The 17,791-nt window shown below is 34.6% G+C and overlaps 1 protein-coding gene across 1 annotated transcript in view; it reads right to left on the bottom strand.

The window, feature by feature from the left end:
• SPATA17 (spermatogenesis associated 17) overlaps positions 1-17,791 on the bottom strand; it is a 102,248-nt gene that overhangs the window by 80,058 nt on the left and 4,399 nt on the right. Inside the window, exons 2-5 of the mRNA XM_075708315.1 lie at positions 14,994-15,083; positions 12,828-12,909; positions 6,260-6,310; positions 655-758 (exon numbers count right to left, since the gene is read on the bottom strand). Of these exons, the coding sequence (XP_075564430.1) occupies positions 655-758; positions 6,260-6,310; positions 12,828-12,909; positions 14,994-15,083 (327 nt within the window). The remainder of the gene's footprint in view (positions 1-654; positions 759-6,259; positions 6,311-12,827; positions 12,910-14,993; positions 15,084-17,791) is intronic.

Consider the following 17,791-nt stretch of genomic DNA (forward strand, 5'->3'; position numbering starts at 1 on the left):
GGACATCAGATGTGCTAGAGGGAAATAATTGCCTCTATTTTAGAGAGCTTTCAACTTAAGTACAGAGAAAGACAAGAGAAATAGTGGAGGAACATATAGCAACAACAGTTCTAGCCAGAAATCTAACAGGCAAATGAATCTCTTCTGTAACTATGAAAAGAGTCTGCTTCACTATTTCCACACCAGTGTCTTTCACAATTAATATACATAGTATCGCTCATGTGTGTAACTTAGATCTAAATTTGCACTTTCATTCATTGTCAATAACCAATTTTCAAAACAAATTATGAATGAAATTTTTTTTAGCTTGTGTATACTGGGAAAAAATAATCTAGTTCAACAAACCGTATTTAGGGCATAATACTCTATGAGTTCTGAGCATAGGTGAGGAGCCAAATTCGGTTTTATTAAGCTGGTATAAACCCAGAGTACTTCTAATTAATTCAAAGAAATTATTCTGGATTCATAACAGTGTTAATGAGAACAGAATGTGGCACAACATGCACAGGCTTGGGATAAAGAGAATCATGACTGATATATTTGATAATGGAGGGGATCCTACACTCAAAGAAATAGTTTAATTAGTGCCATAAAATTTTTACAAATAAAAGAAGAGGAAATTAATGCTTTACTGCATGGAAGCTTTTTCTTTACCTGACAATCTTGTTATTCACAGAAATGGCTTCCAGGTATTTCTTCAGCGCATAATAATTATGGATATATTTCCGAACATAATAGCCTCGCCATCTTTTCTGAATCTAGAGGAAATAAATATTTGCTTAGTATATTCCAAATCAAAAGTTTGTATGTGTATCAAATATCTGCTGTGTTTCCCAAATAATATTGTTTCCTTAAAAGTGATATCAAGTAGAAGCACCAATATGTTTCAATGAAGAAAATGAGGATAGGACGTAACATATTGTACTTAAATGATGATATGAATTTACTATTAAAAGACAACATTAAAAAAATAATGTCAAGTTTTAAACCATTTTATATTGGGGTGTGGCAATGAAAAGAATTGTCTGCTACTGCCAGTGGCATTGCTCTATGTAAGAATGGTAAAAAACAAACAGAAGCAGTATCTTTTTTCAGGTACAACACGCATTCCTTACTGAGTCACCACCTCACCAATATCTTCTGCTACCTTTGTGCTCTGGATATAATCTAAACTGAATAGAAGCCTTCCCAGTAACTCAATGAATCAGGCTTTCTGGAAACATAATTTACAAATTGAAGTTCTTTCATCTCCAATGTAAGGTGATGCATGACTATTTGTTGCACATTAATTATAATCTCACAAAATATTATTCCTCCTGCTTAACAGGTAAAGCTTAAACTGGAAAAAGAAACCTATTTATCTGTAGCTAGTCCTAAAGTTCTATTAAGAATAGAAATTAGGTAGCATCCTCCACCAGAAAGGATTCATATTTTGGTTCATCTTAAAAAGCATCAGTAAAAAACAAAGAGAAAAAAAAAAGACTTAGTCTAGCCTGCCTTTCCCCAAGAATTTATATCAACAAAACAGTTTAAACCTTCTCTGATATTTAAAAATTCTAATAATGGTGTTTCTGAAATGATTACATATTTACTGGCTATCTGTTTTATGGGAAGGGGAAGTGAGTATTAATTAGTTAAAAAATTATCAGTAGTGCCATTTGGTTCACCATATTTGTCCCTATGCCATGGCATGTACAGGCATAAGACGTAACTTGCTCTATTCAGTCATGCTGAAGGCTGCTCTCACTCCTTGTTTTCTTTTCCATAAGAGGTCAGTGTATTCTAGATCAATACATCTGAAAAATAGATTAATGATCTTTTCCTCTGTTCTCAGTGTCTAGTTAGTCTTTCTTTACATTCTTCCATTGCTGAACTTATTAATCTTCCTGCAAAATATTCTTTACTTCTTTCCTTGCATTTTGTCTCCTTTTTTTCTCAATATATTTCTAAATTAATCTCCCAATTTCTATCTTCTAGTCTGCATTACCTTCACTGCTGCTCCAGCCTCCATCTCTTTGACCTTTACAGCTTTGAAGTCTTAAGAGACATAACAGCTGAAAGGCAGAATCTACATTAAAAAAGCAAGAAGATTGAGGTCTTACAATCCAGAAGCAACTCCAAGGTGAGAAGCTACTCACCTTCACTATGTTTACTGAAGAGAAGAATGTTGTAATTTGCTAAGAGCTTTCATTTTCCTGTGGGCTACTAGACTTTTCAAGAACTCAAACTCTTCAGTGTATCTACAGGGAATGTTATTTTTTTCCTTTACACCAACACTTCTCTTTACAAAACCAAGGTATGACTTGGTAAGTGGAGTGCAATCCATGTGTTTGTGTTGGTTTTTTTTTTTTCCTTACCCTATCTCTTATTCCAAAGAAGCATGTAAAAAAAAAGGAAAAAAAGGAGTGTTTCGTTGTGTTTGATTCAGGAAGAAGGCAAGGGAAAAAATCAGCCCATTGCCCACATAATATCAATCAACCTTTGCACTCAGTGACTTCAGAGTCTGTATCATCAAGTCTTGGGAATGCTCTTCAGTAAAAGGAAGAAATCTCTCTACTCCTTCCAGTTCCATTGCAGTCCAATTCTGTACCACTGTGATAACTGACAAAATTTATTGCAATTTTCCATCTCCTGCACTTCCTGAGCTGGAAACAGGAACACACTGGAGCCATCTATAAGCAGACTAACTAAGGCAGGGTTACATATTTTCATACTTTGTACTTTGGTACCATTTTGCAATCACAAAAGCCAAAACACTGTTCTTTAAAGTTAAAACTAGCATTCAGTCTCAACTGATGGCATCTTGTGGTACAGTTGTAATTATCTCTTTATATGAGATTTAAGAAGAGAATAAGTATCACAGGAAAGCTTTCAGTAAGTCTTTGAGTGGAGTGTCATGAAGAAAATAAAATGATGCACTACAGCTATTAGGAATAAAAGGATAGTCACTTTTAGTGTTAGTACACTCTTCTATTTCCCCTTTGTGCATCACCATGTATTTTCCTCTCTTTTCAAGTAAGACTCAGAACTAATTTTAAAAGTTGGCATTTTCCTTTTACCTATGTGTTGTTGTTTGGGGCTTTTTGAATATAAAGGGTTTGGACCTCTAGACATTATTATAATATGAATAAATAATAGTTATGTGAGAAGCTGAACATAGGAACAAGAAAGGTTAAGCACTAGACATGCTTCTTTGCACTAGATGATAGTAAATTTCATACTCTTTGCAATTCCACTTTCTCATACACAAGCTTATTGGGTTAAAAAGGGATAGAGAAAGAGCAAAGAATGAGTATGCCTTCAGAGATCTGGGATTAAGCAAAATCCTTTGCATGTGAATAAGGATCTTAGCTTTGTTTTTCTGTTTGGCTTCAAAATTTCTCAACAAGAGCAACTTGGCTCCCATATAGCTGTGTGCTCATTAATGCAGGATTATGGTCCCTTTGAAACTCTTTCTGACAGTCTTCACCTCACAGTTATAAATGCAGAACTGGATATTTGTGGGTTAAAGGATCAAAACTCAAACTGAAAGACAAAAGACTCAAATTGTACAAAGCCATAATTATCTCCAATGGGCTCAGTGTACCAATTAAATGCTGCATTCTACCTTTATTTACATCACTTTCTGTTCAGAATGACCTCACTGATTTCAACTGAATGAAACATAAGTAAGAAAAAACGCATTGTGTCTCAAATTATTTTATGCTAGATTTCTGTTTCCCTAATAATGTATGTCAAAGATCACAAAACTGAAGACTAATCTTTTTGGAAAAGAGCATTCTACACAAAGCTTCTGATGATGTTCATATTTTCAATGTGTACATTCTAAATGTTTGCTTTTATAAGGAAGTATAATGTGTTACAACTGTATTTCTTTTTAATTCCAAGGTGAATGTTTAAAAAATTATTGAAAAAAAGAGACAAGTGTGTATGCCCTTCAAAGTAATTAGCAAGTTTCAACAGTGATTGGTACAAAACAATTATTGTCATTGATCAGCACTGAACAGATAATTTTAAACAAAGTCATTGTGTGCTCAGCAGATTACAGCTTGTTAACGGGCAAGTTCTAAATGACCTCTTAAGCTAGTCAAATCAATGATGCATATTCCTCATTAAGTAACATCAAAATGTAAGTGGTCTTATAAATAATGTTTATTTTAAGCACTAAAACAAATGGCAAAACCTTGATATAGCAAAAGCCATCTGCTCATGGAAATATTTTTTTTTCCATAGGATTACTTTTGTTGCTGAAAATTTATAGTAACCTTAAATATTTTAAGAGAGAGAATCATATTCTGACGTAGTACTCAGAACTGAAATTGATTAAAACAAGTTCTCTGATTTAATTTAAAAAGGTGAAACTGATAGTTCTGGTTACAACTAAATGCAATCCAGGGAGACAGAGATGTAGACTGACTTCGAAACTATGAGCATGTGTTTGCCCTCAATGATACTCCAATTGCCAAAACCAAAAGTGCCTTTCTAATCAGTGACTACAAAACGAAATAAATATTTTAATAATACTATGAGGCAAAAATAAGCAGTTAAATAGAAAAGCATACACAGTTATCGTTATATTTTCAGAACACTGAAGTGTATTAATCATGAATCAAGCTCACAATGTGTGAATATGAGGCACTGTCAGCTTACAACACCTAAAGTCTAGCCACACATCTTCTGTGCAGAAACCTAACAGGCCTTATTCTCTGTTGTCCTGAACATCGGTTAGTTCTTCAAAAAACAGATGAAAAAAAAAAAAAAATCAGTGTTTCAGAATGGTAGCATTTAAATCTTCTCAGCAGATATGGCTGCACGAGATTTAGACAGAGAAGAATCAGATTCTGACATTTGCAACTAAATAAAGATCCGTTCTATTGTTTTCTACTGATTCAAATATCCATTAAAGAGAAGGACATGACTGAAAAAATGGAACTTTGAAGATTTATATCACCTAATGATTCAACATTATATTTCCATTACAAATGAATGGGAACACATTCAATTTCTTTTACAAATGAAAGACCAAATGCAAAACTCCATTTGACTAGAATACATAATTACCTCTGAAATTTGGTCTTCAAATGCCTTCTAAAACTACACGCCAACTTTTAAGAGCTGGCTTGCATCTTGTATTTTCTCACTGATTTCAGCTGCATGAGTATACAGCATTTATCCACTGTGGAATAATTTTAAACTGCTAACTAAGGAATAAACTAAAAAAAAAAAAGTGCATTTCTGAGGAATTAGATCACTGTTAAACACCTTCAGCTCTCTAACATGCACCAAATGTAAGATTCTATTTTGTGCCTTTCAGAGAACTAGCACCATGTCAAAAACTTGATGGGAACACATCTCTTGAGTCTGAGTTATTCTGGAGCCAGAAAGGCCACAAAATTAAAATCCATTTTGGGAATCTTCCTACTTTACAGGAGTTTCCTTGGGTTACTCTCCATCCCCAGCACATTCCTACATTTGGTAGAATTCAAAAGGTAAGATGTCTTGCCAAAATAGATACAGGCCTCTAAAGTAAAGCAGGTTTATTCCAGACAATAAAAGAATTAAGTAAGATAAAAAGATTTCATCCCAAGAATTATCTCATGTCCTTGCCATATTTGTTTTACGTATTTGTCTAAGTGCAGTTCCAAAGCTCAGGAAAAAAAATGTTAATTTCTACTTAAATATATTTTGCAGTTTTCCCTATAACAAACTTCATTTGCTGTATATTTATTAAAGTTCAAGGACTGTTTATACTCTTCATCTAGCAAAACTCACTCATAATATCATCAATGAGATCAGTGCAGTTCCACCTCTACATTTAGGCAATGAAATTGTCCTGTGCTCTCTAGGTAACTCTTTTGAGATTCAATACATCAAATGTCATGTACTAACAAAAGAAAAAGCACAGCCACATTAACGAACTTAAAAGTCCTACAGTTTGTCAGAATTGTAAATATATGTCTACATTTGTAAGAACACTTGCAGATAGAACGTTTGGGGTTTTTATCAGTATCATATATGTTAAGGTACAATGAACATTTAAATGAGGCAAGACACATGTAGATGCCTTAAATTCAGATACAGTTTTCAAATACAACCCCGACTACTGAGTGTAACTTTAATTTTTAACTATGTACTATTTCCCGCTGTTACCATCAGCATATCAATCAAGTGTATATTATTCTGGTTTGCTCATTTTATCAAAAGCAAATTCAGAGCACAATTGACTTTTCATTTGTTTAACAAGTGAAGAAATATTTACCCTGACAGCCATTTCATTGTAGAAATTCATCTTCATAATAAAATATGCTGTCTGTGAATCAAGGAAAAAAAAAAGATGGCATATATTTCAGTTACACAAAGACAGTGCTCCTATTTTTACATATAAAAGATAAGAATCTTTATACATAATACATAATAAGAGTTCTAGGCTTAGAGAGAATAAAATCAAACTTTGTATTGAAGAGATAGGCTTCCTAATACATAATGCAGGCTTAACCAGAAAAATCTATGGTAGTCAAACTAGGAGCTAATGGAGATATATGATCATAAAATGCTCTCCGCTGAGTTTGATAATCAATGGTGCTCTACTGAGAGTAGAATAACAAAGCAGAAATATTCACAAGTGCTGGTGACACGTAGTATTGTATGATTTATTCACTGGGGTTCTTTTAGCCAAAACTCACAGAAACATAAAAGGAATTCATATTTCAAGACGTCTGGTTTAATGAAAAATTCAAAGAAATGCTGTCTTCAGTCGAAATCGTTCAAGGATACGGATGCAGTGATGGAGCAAAATTGTGCCTTCCAACCATCTGTACTAAATGTTATGTACTTAGCTGCCTCCCGAGTAATCCTTGGGAATTTTGTTTCATTTAATATTCATTTTAACATCATAAAATCATAAATACAATGATACCATGTTACAGTGAATCCCCTGATATAGAAAACATTTCCTGAAGTCCTGGTTTCCTTCCAATAAAGTAGAATTCCTCTCATAGTGAACGAATCCCCTATTATACTAAGCAATCACTTGGCAGCATAGGTTATTTTAATGGATACATCACTTTAAACTAAGCTTTCACATCTGTTCCGCCCTCTAATTACAAATGCAAAATGAACATAATTCACAATTGTATCATAAAAAGTAAAATATAAGTACTTTGAATGCAAGAGTATGTCCTTTATTTAGCACAACATGCAGCTTTTATGTGTTTCTCATGTTTTAGACACAAATCAAAGGCAAAAGTGCTTTCCCCTGATATAGTGATTTTCTCCCCCTTGGCAAACAGGAATTCACTATAAAAGGGTTTCACTGTAATTAGTGTTATTTGAATTGCCTAGTCTGATCCAAAGCAAATTGTCTGTGGAGAGCAGCAGGACTGGATTATTTATCAACAGTCTGGGCAATTAAGAAACAGTTGGCTGCAATATGTTATTTACAAATGAACACAATGATGCTACTTCATTTTAAATTCTCTTTCTTCATTACATTAAGCAAGGCATAATTCCTGCAGTTTAATTAAGGTGCATTTTAAATGTTCACTTTAATATCATACCAATCTACTAATAATGGAAACAGTAGAAAAGAAATTTCTTATATGAAAGAAAAATGCAGGACTGCTAAATTTCAAAAAAGTTTCGTGTGTATGTGTAGATGTATACACACACACACGCACACACGTATACATATATATATTGGAGGGAATCTCTGTCCCAAAGGTATGAATTAGAATAAAGAGAGGACGCTATCGCCCCTTTTGTCTCCATCAATGTTTTCTGAGTGATACTAACTCTAGACAGCTAATACTGAAATGAAATAATGGTTGCCGGAGCTAAGTATACTTCTAAACTGTTTGATTAAATGGATACAATTTTGCTTTGCAGCTCATCTTTTCTTTCTTTGGAACAGAATGTAAGAGTTGCTGCACCACCAAATAGATAAAGTACATTTTTAATGGAAATTCCTAAGCTTAAAAATTATCATCAGATTTCTGTCCGCCCATGATTAAACTAAAAAATCTCACACCTTTTTGTTTATTCTTCTCATATTTGAAGGCTGTGAGCACTTAGGTCTGAATCCATCCTATTTCACTGAAGAACCTAAATTGGAGACCTAACGTCATTATGCTCTTCATATCATCAACACTGAAAGACAGTGGACAGCTTTCCCTCTGTGCTTGGCAAAGTATTGAAGAGCTCTGCAATTGCATCTCCGTCTACTATTTACAGAGGCAGTCAATGGCAACTAGGGTGCTAACTTGCATACCTCACTTAGGTGTGACAACTCCAGGCCTTACCTACCACAACTTAACAAAGTCACACACAAATGAAAGGAAACTACACATCCCTGCTTTTACTTAATGTTGTTCTAAATCACAAATCAGCCAAATGCAGAATTGCTCATATAATTGTCTTACAACCTTACCCTTGCACAAAAGCCAAAGCCTGTGCCACCATCTAGGTTCTTCTGCAAATGGATTTGCCCTCTTTTTTCTAATCCTGATTAGAATAATATGTACAAGTGATGCAGAACTTGTTTATCCCTATTTACAAAAGCATAGCCATAATTTAGTGCTTCAACCCAAGTGTATATCTATGTGCTTTCCTAGTAAACAAAAGATTCTTTTCTGAAATGGGGCCTTCTTGTCCAGAAGACTCCTTTCTTATGCTTAAGTGGAATTTCCTGCATGTCAGCTTATGTGCATTGCATCGCTTCTCATCCTTTCACTGGGTGCCAATTACAAGGTGACACTGTGAGGTTGACTCTCTCGCCATCTCACCAACATGTACCACCTCCATTTCTGAACCATCACATCTTTGTGTTTGTCTTTGATGTTAATACACAGGTCTCCCTACTAGTTTAATTTAAGTCTATGATTCCAAAATATATTTGAAGCCCTTTGTGTTTGTTTAACAGTATAAACTGTTGTACTACTTTGTCCTTTCTGTTTAAAAACATGTTTGGGGATCACCTACAAATGTGATCTGATCCAGATTGGTGTATTCTTTTTCTTTAAACAGTTAATACAAAGTGACAAAATCAAAGGAGAACCAGAAATTTAATTGACAGTAGATTGAGAGAAGGAACCAACACATGGTCTAAGTTGGGAACGGGCACTTTTTTCTTCTTTTTTTATAAAGCAAATAGGCATTTGCCTAATTCCTATTATAATGGCACTATTTAAAACCGGTTACCGAGCTGAAGCTAAACTATTTAGGATGGTGTCAAACTACATCACATAAAACATTCACTTTTTTCAACTGTTTCTCCTTCCAAAGTGAGCTGAAAATATGGCCATTATGTATGCTAACTTCATATAACAATGAAATGTTACAATTCCATTTGCCTTAACAAGTGATTTCTTGACTTTGAGAAATATTGTAAAAAGAGACATTGACATACAGTTTGATTCATGTTCTGGTGTTTGCCTGGTTTTAAAATTCATACTTTCCTGCAGGTCACACAAGACTTTCAGAATCCAGTACAACCAATGTAACTAAGTTATTAAGAAAATTGTAGGAGTGCAGTTCTTAATTTTAGCTTGAGATTAATATTAGGAAACAAAGCTTTATACCAAAGCACCTATATTTAGAATATGGAAAGGCACATTACTTTAGTCACTTTTTAACTTACTCTATCAAAGGAAGAGGCACTAGAGGAGTAACAAATGAAATACTAGTAGTGATGCACATATGGACAGCCAATCTGATGAGCCTCAGCCTTTGTTATTTTCCGCATCAGTACCACTCACATTTCACAATTTTGAATATAATCATTAAAATGATTTATTGTCAAGTAATCATGGGTATTTTGTGCATATGCTTTGCCTTGTTTGCTGGCAGCAGATACCAATCCAGTCATTATCAGTGGATAAATTTTAAAGTGACCATTTTTTTTTTTATTTAAGGAACTATCATGTCAAATGTATCATTGTGTTTCATAATCAGGAATCATTACAACAGTTATTAACAAGAGTTCAATGCAAACATTAACTGATCCTTTAAAATAAAAGTTGCATTAAGCTGCTGAGAAGATTTTTGTTTCTTTTTAAAATATTCCAAATTCGGTCATTGGTCAAGTAAAGATAGTATAACAATAAATACAGGGAATGAACTTGAACTTTATACTTAAGCCCACCCCAAAACATACAATACTGAATATAGCAGTCTAAAGGGAGAAAACAGTGCCTTCCATGGCTTTCAGGTTGGCTTCCAATCAGGCTGTCCTATTTAGTCCTCTCTAATCAAAGAGATGGCAAGCACAAAAGGAAGCATTTGGGGGGAAAAGATGGTTTTCTATGCTGATTGCTGTACAGTTCGTAAGCGTGCTGATGAGATTCTGTTCCTCTAGAGCCCTGGCTAATATTAGATAAGTACTGGTATCCTGAATTCATGGTCTGATTTTGAATGTGTATATTAGATGTGGGCTTGCACAACTTTTTGTCCTACGTTATTCCACAGACTTCAGACTTGGCAAGGGCTTGTCAATTACACCTACTTGAAGAACAACATATGAACCAGGCTTTATCGGTTAAAGCCTTTTTTTAATTATTTTTATTTTCAGAAATATATTTCAAGAATGGAAAGCTGAGGGGGTTTTATGATGCTAGCTATCTCGGCTTGGTTATTACAGGATATCTGTGCTAATTTTAAAGACTGTTTACCTTAAAATATAACTGTCAGAGTATTTTTTAAGAAGAGAGGGCAAAAGAAGGAAGAAGTAATAAAGAGATGTGGTAAAAGACATCCAATTTCATAGATGCATGGAACAATTGAGGTTGGCAGGGACCTCTGGAGCTCCAAACCATTGCTCAAAGCAGGGTCAATTAGAAGAAGTTGTGCAGGACCTTGTTCGTTTGGGTTTTGAGTACCTCCAAGCACGAAGACTCCACAGGTACAGCTTGCACTCTCTGAGCAAGCCATTCCAGTATTTGATCACCCTCACAGTAAAAAAAAGTTCTTTCTTATCTTTGAGTGGAATTTGCTGTATTTCAGTTTGTGCCCACTGCCTCTCATCCTGTCACTGGGCACCAATTCCAAATGCCCTTGCAGGCTGGCTCTCTGGGAAGAGTTGTCTTGCCATCTCACCTACAGGGCACCACTTAGAACAGTGCAATCAATGGACAGTAGGCATGGTGCTGATGTGTTCATTTTGTATCTTATCTGGGCACCACTGTTTTTACAAACTTTATATATAAAAATAAGTCTCTGGGGTGACATAATTCTGTTTAAAATAGGAAACTGATTACAATCAAGAAAGAAATTAACATTTGAACATGGGGTGGCCAAAAGATTGCTCCTTACAATTTGGGGGGACTGAAAAATGTGTAAAATGGCCACCATCAGATCTTTGTCCTGCTTCAGCCCTCTTAAAGACCTAATGATCAGATGCCAAAAACTGACATAGTTCTTATTTTTATCTTGAAAAACACAGAAACACATAAGTCACCTTGTTTCTGAAGTAAGTCACCACTCTACAATGTTTTAACTGTGAAATAAAGCAGAACTTGAGGGGACGTCATGAGATGACTTCACCTAAAACATTGCCTGAAGCATATCTAAGCCATCCATGATAAGCATTTGTCTAACCTGCTCTTAAAAACCTGCAGTAGAGGGAGTTCCACAACATCTTTTGGCAGTATGTGTCAATGTTTCACATGAAGTTGATTTCTTCCTTCCCTTCTCCTAGTGGCTGCACGGATCCTTTCTTTTCATTAACAAATTTTGACATACATTAACATTACCACATTTCTCTTCTTCTATAGCAGCTTTTCTAGATTAAACAAACCTTCCCTAAACTCAGGGACAATATTCAACTGAAGTCCCACTTTTTCTAAAGCAGAACCCAATCCAACCATGCAGCTGTCTGCCCTGTATTCAAAAATGAGTGTTTTAGAGGGTAGATTGAAAAACCAGAATCTGAGAGGATGACTCATAATTTATTAGTTAAGCCAAGTAACTTGGAAGAGATAAAATCTTTAATTACATTAATGATAGACTTGGGGGAAAAAATAGACAAGCTTTCAGGCACACAAGTCCTGCTACTTGAAAACATAGGTACAGACTTTAGCCTGTAATATATGAGTTATTATGGTTCATTTGTTTTGCTTTTTCCTGACTTGTCTGTTTTGACTGAAACACAACAATTTAACAAATTCAATCAAGAATAAACGACTAACAAGTTTTAAACTATTGTAAAATATTAATGTAAATTGATAAATTAGTGAAGTAAACTATATACTAAAAACTTGATTGGTTTATGTTAAAGACAAATCAGTTTCTCCTTAATCTCCTAAACCTGTTAACAGAGGGTTTAGCTTGTGTGTTATCATACATTTTTGCTATCTTCAAGTCCGTCAAGGGAATTAGATTGACTGTGATCTGCCGTGTGCCTTAAGGCAAAACCTCAAATACTTCAGGGTTCATTAAGTAAGACATTTAAACCACTAAAACATAGAACAGCCATGTGTAGACACATGGGCTTATTTTATTTTCAGACTTAAAAGTTCTGCCAGGAAAAAAAAAACATCTTGAAAAGCTCCAATCCTGCAATTAGCATCATGCGGGCAGGCTTCTGCATGAGCACATCTCATTGCTGGTTTGGGGACTAATACTCCAGAGCTGCAAACACTTAAACACTGACTTAACTTGACCGTTATGAGTAGGCTTACTGAAATTAATGGTGCTTTTCATGATAGTAAAGTTAAGTACATGTCTGTGTGTATAAAGGATCAAGTTTCAGCTTTTTAATTTCCAGATGAGTGAATTAATTACTTTATATGTATTCTATAAATAACCAAACAAAATTCTTAAAACTAGTTTTCTACCTCCACCATTCTTCTGAAGTATCTTCTGGCTTGATAACCTCTCCACCACTTCTGTATAAAAATCACCATTTTATTCAGATATCTAAAATGAAATATATTAACAAATTAATGAGACTTTACAATATAACTTTATTTTTCCTAATACTAAAAATAATGCGTATAATGTGTTATCCTTACTTATTCCAAACAGATGGCCACTGCAAACATACTTTATACATATATATATGTGTGCATATATACATATGCACAGACATACACACTTATAAACCAATATATACATATATTTATATATACACACACACACATACTTTGCTTTTGGAAAAAATAGGTTATTGCAAACTTGCCTATATACTATTTCAGATATCATTACAAAAGTTTAATGAAATAGCCTTACAAATGTAATTTGCATGATAGGTGATTGTTTTTTCATGAATGGGTTTAACCAATATATCTCACCAGTTCAGAATTTTTCAGTCACATGCAACATTTTCACAGCTTTGCAATTTTTAAGTATTTGACAAAACCCATAGATATGTGGAAATTTTAGACTACTTTTTTGCTTTTATAAAATTACACCTAGCTTAATTGGAAATAAATATTTACCCTATCCTTATTATATATACTTTATTATTCTACTAAAAAATCCATAATTGATGTCTCGCATCAATTTTGCAGAAAATAATGCAAACATTACTTTGGGACTACCTAGAAAAAGCTATATAGGGAAGCATTCGTACCACCTAACTATGGACATCAAATTCAGAAGCCTTGCAGTACAGCTAGTGTCACTCAGTGGAGGCAGTCTTTTCCATCAGGTAATTCAAAGGACCTAAATGAGAGGGTAATTCAGAACACTGACAACTGGCTATATTGAGCCTGTGCTCCTAAGTCAGACACCACATTCATCTTTGGAAAGAGGGCACTGAGCAGGATCACTCTGTACACAGTTGCAGAGAAAATCCTCTTCTACACTCAGCTGATTTAGTTCTTCTTACATGCTCATTACAATTACATTGTTCTTCTTACATTGGTCATTACTAAATATAAATGTGTGCTTGGAAGAGCATTTTCCTACAGAATAGATTGTCAAAGAGGCTTGTGTTTTCAATTCTGTAGTATGCTGTTGTTCACTCATGTAGTAGAAACAGGGGGGCACTAACCAGTCCTCTGTCTTAGTAGGGGCTTTTGACATTGATGGCATAGCTGGTATTCCTTGGAGGGCTGAAATACCCTGTTTGTTTGCCTACTGAACACTTGCATGTGATGGGTGCATCCTGTGACAACACACTTGAACCAGCAATGGAAAACAGATTACCAGTGCTTTTTTTAACAAGTGTATGTAATGGCTGTAGCCTATCTTTTTTTATGAGGGAAATACTGGCCATGAAGTGATTAATGTTATTTAAAGTAATAATTCTTCAGGCTTGATACAGTATGTCTGGATGATACAAAATGACTTCCCACAGGTCAAACTAGAAGATGTAACTTAGAATCCTTATCCCTCACAGCCTTTATTTTTATGAAGGTACAGAAATTCAAGCATATGAGTTTGACCAACTGGGCTTATGATCATAAAAAATGGAGGAGGGCCTCCTCAGAGAAGGGACATAGTGTTTCCGAAAAATTTATATCAATGTCAATCTGGCATTTTACAGAACAAAGTAATTGTACATGATCTCTGTTTTATAAATGGAAAAAATTATGTAAAGAAAGACTTTTTAAAATTACCTAGTCAAAGCCAGCAGTAGAACTTAATTTTCTACAGTAAGAATCCAGTTACCATACACTCACTAGGCAATTTTTCTGTAACGTCCACAATAACAGAGATAAGAAAAGTCTCTGCAAACAGCCTATCTGAGGGATACCTTCTTTTTTTCCAGTCATGCCAAGATTTCTTAAACAATGCTGTGCATCTGTTCTGAAGATGGATTATTTCCATGCTACTTATTAGCATCATGCCATGATTTTAATTTTGTGCTGTTCTGAAAATAAAAAAAAAATCTTTCTTACAGTGGCACAGCATATATTTAATTCTATTTAAAAGCAGAATAACAGGGTTTTTTTTTCTAAATGCTCCCATTTTATTAAAATCAAGTAATACCATGAGAAATTTGGGGGAAAAAAATCAAGATTGAAATACAGAGTAAAATAGGCTTAATATACTACCTCAGATAGGCTCGGACTCTGCATCCTCGAAACCAGCTCTGTATTTTGACAGCAGCTTTGTACTCTATTTTTCTCTCTTCATCTACAGATCTGAAAATATAAAAAGTAGTAATATTTGTCAGCATGGTAATTTAGTACCAAAGCAGAAAAAATCTTCTAAATATGTCCTATTGTTGCAGTTTGTGATCTTTTTCACCAGGTTTTTCACTTTTTAATTCTACACCATTCAATAATAGTGCAGAACAATATAATCTACATTAGTTGCATATTATGAACATAATAAAGAATATCACAACTTATAGATGATGAAAGGTTTGGGAGAGTGTACTTCTTATTCCTATATAATGCTGAATGTCCATGTCAGCATGTCACGGACTTCTTCCATTGTAGGTGAAATATATGGATAATGCTTTATTGATAACTAGGCCTGAATTATAAGAAAATCCTGTAGCTATGTATAAAATTGTATATCTGCATGAATATTAAATAAATTAACTGTGGTCAATATCATGATAAATATCAATTGAACTAATAAGAAGCACATATTAAAGGTGAGATCTAGTTCAAATACCTTGTTTTATGACCTATACAAAGTATTTTATTTGTTTATTACTGAACAGTGATAGCATTGATAATGGTGAGAGATACACTTCTTGTCTGTAGATTTTTTTAATGAATATAAGTTGATCTTACAGGGTGAAAGTAGAGGATTTAGACCTTTTAGCTAGTTTCTTAGGAAGGAATTTAAAAGGAGAAATATGAAAAAGAAGAAGAGGTGACTGAAGGAAAGTGAGATACAAATGTAAGTTAAAACTATTGAGTTGGAACAGTGAAAGCATAGGAAAGAAACTAGATATGGAAATTTCCAAACTTCAGAAGGCCTGGAATACCAGGGTACAAAATCTTAGTGTGGCTTAAAAGGAAGTCAGGAATTGGAAATAAATGGTGTTAGTAATTTGGATAGATTCCAAAGAATCATAGAATTGTTTAGGTTGGAAAAGACCAAAAAAAGGGATGACCATGGGAATTTTTTACATGGAATTATAGTAGTCCATGCAAAAGCTTATTGAGTCTTGACAAAACTTTTCACAATGGGAATTCAAAGACACAGATTTTGGAGATAATGTAGAAATGAAACTGGCAGCATATTGGCATGTGTTGCAGACAGGCAAGGAGAAAACAAAAGGAAACAAAAGAATTAGAAAATATGCTAGGATTGCAGCATTGATGAATATAGATACTAGAGGAACTAATGAAAAAGGGAGGACACAGAGAAAGCTGAAGAATTTGTTTTTAAGTTACATGAGAAGTAAAGATAACTAGAAAGAGATACCGGTGAGGCAGCTGAAGATGAGAGATAGAGGTAGGTGGAGAATTGCTGACTTCAAGGAGACTTTCAAGAACTATTAGCTGTCAAAGCTTTGTATCAAACGACATAGTACAAGGCAAAGGCATGTGCATAAGTGGGAAAGAAGCAGAAGTAAAAGGACCTCATCAGAAAGTCAGAAAATAATTCCAAGGGATAGTCCTTGCTTGCCTTCTTTCTGTCACTCTGTCTATCAGGAGAATAGTGTTTGGGACAAAGCTAAAAGACATGCAAGGAGAACCATGAATGTGAAAGAGATTAAAGAAATATATGAATCTGGAAAAGACTTTTCAGAAAGTTCAGAAAGAAATCATTACTATAATGAGTTTCAATGCTGAGGTGTAGAACCCAACTATGAGATTACCTCTAGCTTTTATTTACTTTTTTGTTTGTTTGTTTCCAAATGTCAATAACTGTCAAGTCTTTGAACTTAAAATTATATTTTCATTTTCATGGGTTTTTTGCTATCCCATTTTTATTTGGATTGTATTTACCAAATAATTTGATTTTTTACACCTGCCACAAAAGACCAATTAGGTTATTAGTTAGTTTTCTTAACTAGTTGATATTAGTTAGCTCTTCTAACAAAGTGTTGTGTCAACATTAATTGCCTCAGTAAACACCAACAAGATTAATTTTTATCTATAAATTAGGATTATCCTCATTATATTTCTTGAAAAACAAAACAGGGATTTACTACCAGAGATCAAGAAGCATTAGCTCCATTCATTTTATATCATCTGGTGCAGCATGTGCTCTCAAATAACATTAAGTTGGCACAAATTTTCATTGTCATCTGAAATACATCAGACCTGTCCAGTACCTGGAAACTGTGGAAAACAGACTTGTTTGCCTAAGACCACAAAATAAGTCAATATCAAAGCTACCATTTATGCTAGAGAGCTTCCTTGTTCATTTCTTGTGCAGCTTACTAGCCTTCATAGGAAGCAGACACCTCCAGAATACTTTTAGCTAGAGGTAAATGATTTTGATTAAAAGGGTACGAGCAATTTGGCCCTGGTCAGGCAGCCACGATTACAGCCTGGAAATAAAGGGCATGTGGGACTGGCAGTGTCAGAAGTGACAGCTCCAAAACCAGTCCTACCCACTTGGCAATGGCAACAGTCTGCTTCTGGAAGAGTAGAAGCCCTCTCCTCTATTAGGTTTTTTTAGTTGGCTTTCTGTCGTGCCTGGCTGAGTCAGTTCAGAAGTCTTTGTAAAGTTTATTGAAGCAGACCAACAACAGACTTGTTTTTCTTACAGTATAGTTCCACAAACACTTTCAGCTGGCCTTGCCAGCAGAAGAAGTGGTTTGGGGTGTAAGTTGCTCAAGCCGGTGTCTGCCCTTCTGATCAGATTGCACAGTTGTCACACTGTTTGAATTAAGCTTTTAGAGTCAGATACTTCTCAAAGGCTTTACTGAGTGTTAAAA

This window comes from Pelecanus crispus, chromosome 3 (assembly GCF_030463565.1).
Source record: "Pelecanus crispus isolate bPelCri1 chromosome 3, bPelCri1.pri, whole genome shotgun sequence".
Taxonomy (NCBI): Eukaryota; Metazoa; Chordata; class Aves; order Pelecaniformes; family Pelecanidae; genus Pelecanus; species Pelecanus crispus.